The 8,850-nt window shown below is 41.7% G+C and overlaps 1 protein-coding gene across 1 annotated transcript in view; it reads right to left on the bottom strand.

The window, feature by feature from the left end:
* Window positions 1-655: 655 nt before the first annotated feature.
* The window catches only part of RCL1 (RNA terminal phosphate cyclase like 1), a 22,070-nt gene continuing 13,875 nt past the window's right edge, over window positions 656-8,850 (bottom strand). Inside the window, exons 4-9 of the mRNA XM_015820632.1 lie at window positions 8,167-8,241; window positions 7,842-7,966; window positions 6,573-6,698; window positions 4,470-4,626; window positions 2,452-2,555; window positions 656-827 (exon numbers count right to left, since the gene is read on the bottom strand). Coding sequence (XP_015676118.1) covers window positions 677-827; window positions 2,452-2,555; window positions 4,470-4,626; window positions 6,573-6,698; window positions 7,842-7,966; window positions 8,167-8,241 — 738 coding nt within the window. The 3' untranslated portion in view covers window positions 656-676. The remainder of the gene's footprint in view (window positions 828-2,451; window positions 2,556-4,469; window positions 4,627-6,572; window positions 6,699-7,841; window positions 7,967-8,166; window positions 8,242-8,850) is intronic.

An 8,850-nucleotide genomic window follows, 5' to 3' on the forward strand; every position in this document is an offset into this window, starting at 1 on the left:
TGCGAGCAGGGGGTTGGACTTGATGACCTCCAAGGTCCCTTCCAGCTTTTATTATTATTATTATTATTATTATTATTATTATTATTATTATTATTATTATTATTATTATTATATTTATTTATTTATTTATTTATTTATTTATTTAAACAAAATTTTATTAAGTTTATATAGATGAGGAAAAATAGGAACAATACAGGTGTGGTTATTATTATTATCTTTAAAGCCTTCCTTTTTGAAAAAAAGCCTGGTAACAAAACTTCCAGCTTAATTTATCGCATACTAAAGAGCTTCCTTGGAAAAGTTCAACTGTAATTTTAAGACTGTGTGGCACAAATTTGTTTATCAGTGCATCTGATTTTGAACAACATTTTAGAACATGCTCTTTCTACAATAAAAGGAAAAATAGAGATGTAGGTTGTATTTCCAACTCCAAAACTAACCGCAAATGTCTAGAAGTATCTTCAATAAATGTAACCTTCAACATGTGCTTCAAGTCCATAATGGCATCTCGGAATTGTTCTCCAAAGGGATTAAAATGCAACGGCTACTGTTTTAATAAGTGAAAGTCAGTCACACACACGAAATCCACATACTCTTGAGGAAAATGTGCTCATGAAAGTATATCAACAGAAACATTAATTTTTGTACTTTTTAATTGAAGTCCATGAGCAAAGTATCATCTTACTGTTTTGCTAAGATTAGAAAACCCAATGCCAACACAGGTCATTACGACTTTTTCACCTCCCTTTCGTTCGTCTTCAAACGATTTGGTCTCAATTTTAAACATAACCTGGAAATAACTTCTCAAATGTCGCAGGAATTCAATTCTAAAAGAAAAGGAAAACAACAACTATAAGTATACTTCTCTTTTTCTAAACTGTAGTCAACATCTGCATTTCAAAAGCAAGTACCCATTCATAAAAAATGTCTACCTGATTATTTGTAAAATACATCACTTTTCTATGGTCAAATGTTATAAAAAGTGGGAAAAAATAGGTGAGCAAAATTGCATATCTCCAAAGTAAAGTTTTCAATTAATTAAAACAAAAGACAGGTGAAGCTAAAAAGGATTTATGAATAACACCTGGAGAACTTTTTAAAAAATCTGCGCGGACTTTTAATTAACTTTTCCAAAATACTATTTGGAGAAGTTGGCTTCATAAGCTTATTACCAGTTTAAAAAAGATTTTTTTATGACTAAGCCATGATGAATGTTTGCACATTCCTATATTACTAATGGACTACCATCCATCAGCAAGGCATACAAGTTCTTCCTCTCCTTACTCTATCTCAAAATCTCCTACTTAACTCTCAAAAGCATATAACGCCCAGCAGTAATTTCATAGCATTACCCATCTCATTGTGATGGCACTATCATTCTTCAGTTATCACAGTACTGTACCTTTCATACATACAGCACCGGTACCATGATAACCGAAAAAGGACAGTTCACAGTCAAGTTGCACTGACATTATTCTACTGAAGTACCCCAGATCATCTGCAAGCTGGAAAGAACCTCATTTTCCTTCCAAAGTCCCCAGCTGACAAAGCATGTGCAAATCCTCAAACGTCTACAAATGGCCTTGCATCAGAGACTTAAAAAAAAAGAATGCATGCACAGAAACACGATAGTCACACTGCAGTAAGAAGAACAATTGGATCCATGCGAAGGCCAACACCAGCTAAAGAACTGGCAGCTGTAATTTCACATTGTTGTACTTATAACTATCCTGCCTTTATTTTACACAATTCAAGGCAACATATTTCATTTGTATCCCACCTTTATTATTTATTTTACAAATAAAAGTCGACTTATACATATACTGTACATGCTACTCCTACCTGCTTATTTCCCCTTCAACTAAATTCCTATGAGTTGGGCTGTAAGGGAATGACTGGCTCAAAGTCACCCAGCTGGTTTCCATACCTAAGGAAAGACTAGAACTCACAGGCTCCCTGTTTCTAGTCCAGTGTACTTGCCACTACGCCAAACTGGCTCTCAGATCCAACAGAAATGGACCTTAGTTTCTCCTGAATACAATATTGACTATAATATGCTGAAAATTGTGACATGAACATCTGCTATTTCAAAATACTTTCTATTCAATGTCATTGCTATCGAAACTGCAAGCCGGGGAGTTACTCCTTATATCAGACACTTTACAAAGGAACTTGTTACCATACTTATATAATGCATGTTGGCATCTGTCTCTAAAAGCAAATGCAATCCTGTCCCTGCAAGCTTCATTAGCTTGATTCACAGTGAACTCATAAGAAACTTATTCGACGGCATTACATAAACAGTAATAACATACTGCATGGAGTGTTCTAAACATCAGCCTAAGTAGTTCTTTTGGCAGCAATTAACTGTTCCAGGTAATGGCTTCCTGTCACTACAGCTGACAAATTGAGCAAGAATAATTATTCCTGGGTGTGGGTGAGAAAACTTACGTGTAAGGTGATAATGGTCCTAGAAGGACTTTGGAGACATCTTGCTGCCCAAGGGTCATAAGAAGCAGAATGAGGCTTTGGTTTATTGAGTCCACGCAACCTCCCTGCAAAGGAAATGCTTTAATCAGTAAGCTTTGTGGTAGACACAAACTATAGATAAAAGGGGAAAAGAAAACTGGGAGGAAGCACAGGGGAACTCTGCTCTTAACATTTCAAATGTCAAAAGATAAACCAACTATTTTCACAAGTCCAGTTGCAAAGCAACATATTCAAAATTATATCGGAGATATTTGTAGATCTTTAAATAATCCTACAACTGCTTCCTGAAATTGAAATTGTGACGCACTGTTATCTCGCAGTGCTGCACAATGGTGCAACAGGCACATGGCAATCTGTTTCCGAAGTACAGCTTGTTCCAGGGAACCCATCTCAGCGTGGGTGCATGTGAAATACAGGGCAAACAAAATCAGACACTGAAGAGCCCTCACAGTCACATGATCAAAAAACTCTGATGCTTGGCAGCAGGTCCACACTTACAACTTCAGGAGCACTTCGACTTTCTCTTCCCCCCCCCATCTCTGCCCATTTGGCCATCTTGGATCATGCACTCCCTCAGTGGCAGTGGCAGCATCAGAAGCACTAGGGCTGAAGTAAAGGACTAGGGTCTTCAGCAGTCCCATTCAGCTGCCGCCCCACCTACCTAGTCCCCTACTCCAGCCCCAGTGCCGCCATCTCAAGCCCCACACTGTGGCCAGACTCCCCAGTGCAAAACCCCAGCTGGTCCCACCACCTGTGCTCCACAGGCTCTGTCATTTCCACCTGATCTTCACCAGCTTCTGCTGCTGACAAGGCACACCTGGCCTGGCCCTATGCAAGGCAGGTGCTGGCCATACCTGGCCTTCTTCCCGAGACTGCGTGAACTTTCTCCAAATCATGCATGGCCTTCTTGCAATGCTTCTGGGGCCTGCCAAAACATCCTGAGAAGGACACACACGATTTGGAGATGGATGGGCATGGCCAGCTGCTGCCTTTTATATAAGGTCAGGCTGGGCACTCCTTGTCAGCAATGGAAGACAGTGAAAGTCAGCTGGGCATAGCAGGGCCCACTGCACACAGGACAGTGGCAGATGGAGCCTTGCACTGTGGTGGCTGACCACAGTGCGGGGCTTGAAGTGGCACTCCTGCCAAAACATCCTGACTATTTCAGTCCCAGTGCTGCTGGTGCCACCACTGCCAAGGTGTGCCACTGTGCTGGGTAGTCCAAAGGGCAGATTTTGGGAGGGGTGGGTAGAATAGGCAAGTTGGAGGAGTTCAAGAGAAGGCAGTTCCTCACCTTACCAGGGCTCAGAGTCTGGAGAGACTAAGCTGGGAATGACTTTGATGGAGTGGATCCTTGCCTAATGACTGGTGGAACTTGGTTAATGGGGTTTCAAGGGGTTTCTTTCACTGAGTGATGAATTCATTTGACATCACTCTTTACAACTGCCTCACTTAGCAATGGAAATTCCTGTCCCAATCACTGTACCGTTGTAACCTGAGGACCACCTTGATAGACTTCTTCCCATTGCTAGCCAAAAGAAAAGTGCATTTTATTTGTTGCATTTAGAAAAAAAAGCCTTTATATACAACGCAACTCTGCTGCTGCTGCTGTTACCTAGAGAATAAAAAGCTTATGTTGCAATACAACATGGGCAGAATTAAAATGATAGAACTAAAATTACATAAGCGCAAATATGGACAGAACTAAAATGCATAGGATGACATTCAAGGGAGAGGCATTGACACAGGCTTCCTCAGCTAGCTACCAGACTCTCCAACCACCATGGAAGAACTCATGAACAAATGTGAGTCTTCTAAAAGAGTCTTCCCATCTCTAGTACCTTCCAGATATTTTGGGATCACCACATCCGAATCGCAAGGATTTCTGGAAGCTGAGGTTCCAACATCTATGGAGGGCATCAGGTGTGGAGATGCACTAGTAATTATTCTTCAGAAGAGACTTAGAATCAGCCACTTACTCGGTGGATCTCTTCAAGGAGTAACTTTGCACAGTTCACACCAAGGTCTTCTGGAAGCACAGCAGCACCCTGGCCCTGGGGATTAGAGGCCAGTTCAGCACTAAGGAAAGTCCCATTTGTAGTCTCAGCTACGAGAAACAGGCCAAAGCCAGGAGACCTGAAAGAAAGATGGGTGCAGAGGAGAAATTGAAGGGAAAGGTGTATTTTTCTTGGGGGGGGGGGGGAAAGTCTTTGACAAAAGTGTCCAAACTTTGACTGCTAAGGTGGTTTCTTAACAACTATATAAGTATTTAAAAATACACGACAGCCAACCCAAACACCGACCATAAATTTGATGTAATTAATTTTTTCTTATTATCTAGGAACGTAACAAGCAGCCTACCACTGGGTCAGGCAAATTGTGCACTAAGCCAGTGATTTATACTCTGACCAGCAACAGCTTTCCAAGACGCCTAACAAGGGCACCTCTCGGTCCCTGTTGCCAGGCCCTTTTAAATCAGGATCAAATCAAAGACTTCTGTGGCCAATGCACCTGCTCAACCACCCAACGGTTGACAGACAAATGATGAGGGAGTCAAAGGAAATCCTTTCCTAGAAATTTTGAAAGCAGGTAGAGGCCAGCAGCTCTAACCAGAAAGTCTCCAGGATGTCAGAAAGATGGGAGTGAGCTTGCTAACAGGTTCAAGAATGAGAGGGCAAGCTCTCTTTCTCCAAAGAGGTACTCCTAGTTTTTCAAAATGAGGTTATATGACCTAGCGCAGGCGTCCCCAACCCTGATCCGCGGACCAGTAACGGTCTGTGACCAGTTAGGAACCGGTCCGCGCAGCTGGAGGCATGCGGCAAGTCTGCAGGGGTCTGGGCAGGGGCGGGAGAGTGGCAGGGCAGAAGCCGGCTTGCTCAGTGCAAAGGTTCTCCAGCGGCTGCGCTTGCAACTGGCTTGCAACATCTGAGTTCACATCCTTCCTCCTCCTGCTTCTTCTGCTCTCTCTTCTTCTGCCTCCTCCTCCTCCTCCTCTTCCTGCTTCCTCTCCCTCCTCCTTTTTCTTCCTCCTCCTCTTCTTCCTCACTTTCCTCCTGTCCNGCAGAAGCCGGCTTGCTCAGTGCAAAGGTTCTCCAGCGGCTGCGCTTGCAACTGGCTTGCAACATCTGAGTTCACATCCTTCCTCCTCCTGCTTCTTCTGCTCTCTCTTCTTCTGCCTCCTCCTCCTCCTCCTCTTCCTGCTTCCTCTCCCTCCTCCTTTTTCTTCCTCCTCCTCTTCTTCCTCACTTTCCTCCTGTCCACCTCCCGGAACCCCAGCTGGGCTCGTGCTCCCTTCGCGCAAGTCTCCAAGTTTGCAAGCCAAGCGCTGCGTGCTTCTACCCGGCTTGCAATGGGGGAGGGGGAAGAGGAGAAGCTACATTTCCCCTTAAGGCAGGGGTAGGCAACCTTGGCTCTTTTATGACTCATGGACTTCAACTCCCAGAATTCCTGAGCCAGCATAGCTGGCTCAGGAATTCTGGGAGTTGAAGTCCATGAGTCATAAAAGAGCCAAGGTTGCCTACCCCTGCCTTAAGCACTGTGTCTCCAAGGGAATCCCTCTCTCATCTGCACCTTTTCCAAGGCTGCTGGGCTTGCCCAGTGCCCTCCCCCCATCTCTTTTTGAATGGTTTTCTCAGCACGTCCTCATCGTGCTGGGTCTTTGGTTTGTTTTGCTGAGTTTAGGATTGTCTCTTTTCCTTCCCATTTTCTTAGAAGCAGAAAGTCACTGGTCTAATCTAATAAAATATAATAATCAAGTGCATTATTTGTTTGTTTATTTAGAAAATTTAGAATATAATGAATCATCCTAAAACCTCCTCCCCCTTGTCCATGAAAAAAATGAAACCGGTCCCTGCTGCCAAAAAGGTTGGGGACCTCTGACCTAGTGGGTAAGTAATTAAAAATTGAATGGACTAAAATGGGCATAAGTCATCTGTGGCCTACATGAAGTTCCCCTTTGGCATCCACAAAGAATTCCTAGATTGTACTGATAGCAATACATATTATTAGATAGTATTGTGATCTCATGAAAATCTCTGAAGTCATATAACATATACCTTCAAAAGAATTGTCTGAAAACTTACTTCCCGGAGCTGGTCCCTTTCATATGATCGGTATGAATGTAAATGTCCGGTAGGAATTTATTCAAGATGCTCCTTGCAGAATCCACCATTCGGTTTGCTATCTGGGGGGACACCCTGACCGAATACCTGGTTTAGGAAGCTAAGGAAATATTTCTGAATACACTTGAAAACAAAAAGAGGGTCAGTACCAGTGGTGCCTTTCCTTCGTGAATGCATGCACATCTATGCACAATGCACATCTGGATATTTTGCAACCAAGAAAAGCAAAACAGAGAATGTACATTTAAACCACACTATGCATGTACTACTTGTACCAATGTTCTTCTGGTTCAAAAGTTCGTACCAAATCCATTGACTGCAGACCCTGTAGAAAGCTAGAGTGATGTTATACTGAACTCCAGACAATTTACCAACCTATTGAATTTCAAAACAGCCAACTCAAAATGGAAAAAGTGGTGGCAACTCCTCACCTGGATTTGATGTTGAGGAGATGGCTCGTGTGGTTTAATGTTAACAACCACCAGAAATCAGATGGTAGTTACCCCCCATCCCCTGCAAATAGTACCTGAACTTAGCTCCAGTATTGTCATTATTTGTGAGTGATAAAGCTGGAAGAATGAAGATCACACAGGAATAGTTATATAATAGTTATTATATAACCAATAATGTATTTTATTCTATCTTCATGTATTCTTTTCTGGTGAGTGTCACAACTGGATTATCTCTTTATTATTTTCTCATGCTATTTGATTCTGTTTTATTAGTAAGAGATACCAGTAAAAAAATCTTAGCCATAATTGATTCACTGATATTAATCCAATTAAACAATGAATTTAGATATGAATGGACTCGTGAGGAATTAAATACTTGCATGGTCTAGCACTGGTTTTGGACTTTGTTCCACAGCTGAGGAAAAATGCTGTAATGGACCCATCTGAATTCCACCTACTCACTGTGTGCTGTGAAAGTGAATATATATTGCTAGAAAGTTCAGGCTACTTATCCACAGCTCAGTTATCGATGTTCTTGTCTTGGGTCACAGATAAAGTACATAATACGGCTAATTTATATAAATAACAAACTTTTTATTCTTTTTTGTATTTTTATTACAATCTTGTGGAACTGCATTACTAGCTATCCAGGGCCATGTGCAACCCAAAGGCCGCGGATTGGACATGCCTGCATTAAGCGGATATTGAACTAAAAATGAAATCTTTGCGTGAAAAGAGCAGTCTAGAATTCTCTTCAGACACATTCAAAGAAGGATACGCCATACCTCTGATACGCTTAATTTTACCGGGGTCAATGTACTGAATTGGTTTTAATACTTTCTTCACAGGACAAGCGAAGATCACTTCCCCTCCTCCTTTGGGGGGCATACCCCGCCTTACAATCTGAAAACAAAAGAGAACCCTTGAATGTCTATCAAAAATCCAGAGGATTGATAAGATTCTAGTAAATTAATGCAGCTGTCAAAATGAAGAGAAAGAAGATGGGGCTACCAATACTACGGTCAAATATGAACTCATAGAAAGTTATTTTTTAAAGACATCTCTTAATTTCAGTGACGTTCTGATCAATAGCAAATTCTTACCTTCAATTCTAATTCTTCACCATCAATTCCAAATCTTTTCAACAAAGGTAGAGCAGTTGCCTTCAGAACATCCACCTGAAAGTTTCATTACAAAACTTTTTTTATTAAATGAGAACATTTTCAATACTGAAGCAACAAGAAATTAAAAGTCTATTATGAAAATAAAAATTAAGTTTGTATATTAAGTGACAAGTTAAAAAATGCAAGATCATATATTAGCAACCAATAAATTATTCCTCAATCCTGATGCATAAATTAGCTATTAACCCATTCTTGTTTCACAGACAATGAATGCCATCCATAATCTGTTGTTTCTAGGAAAACATTTCTATATAAAAAATGAAGTTATTCTTGCAGCACATCCATATAATGTGGAATCCTTGCTGCTCTCTGAGCTTTGTTGTTTTCTTGCAGACATTTCATTACCCAACTAGCTAACATCCATATAATGTGGTGTGATAGGTACGGTTAGTGGGAGGGGCAGATATGGCGGGAGCAGAGGACCATATCGGGTTTTGGGAGCACGCACACGCTGCTTACAAGCTTGTGGGTGCTCCGATCCTCAGAGCTCTGCTCGATCCCCAGGGACCTTAGATCCTCCGGCCCGGACCCATCGGCTGATGTTATGCAACGCCAGGTCCGTGGTAAATAAGGCCCCCCTCATTCAAGAACTGATTCAGGAGG

Source organism: Protobothrops mucrosquamatus, unplaced genomic scaffold, assembly GCF_001527695.2.
Source record: "Protobothrops mucrosquamatus isolate PMUCROS unplaced genomic scaffold, P.Mucros_1.0 scaffold1151, whole genome shotgun sequence".
NCBI lineage: Eukaryota > Metazoa > Chordata > Lepidosauria > Squamata > Viperidae > Protobothrops > Protobothrops mucrosquamatus.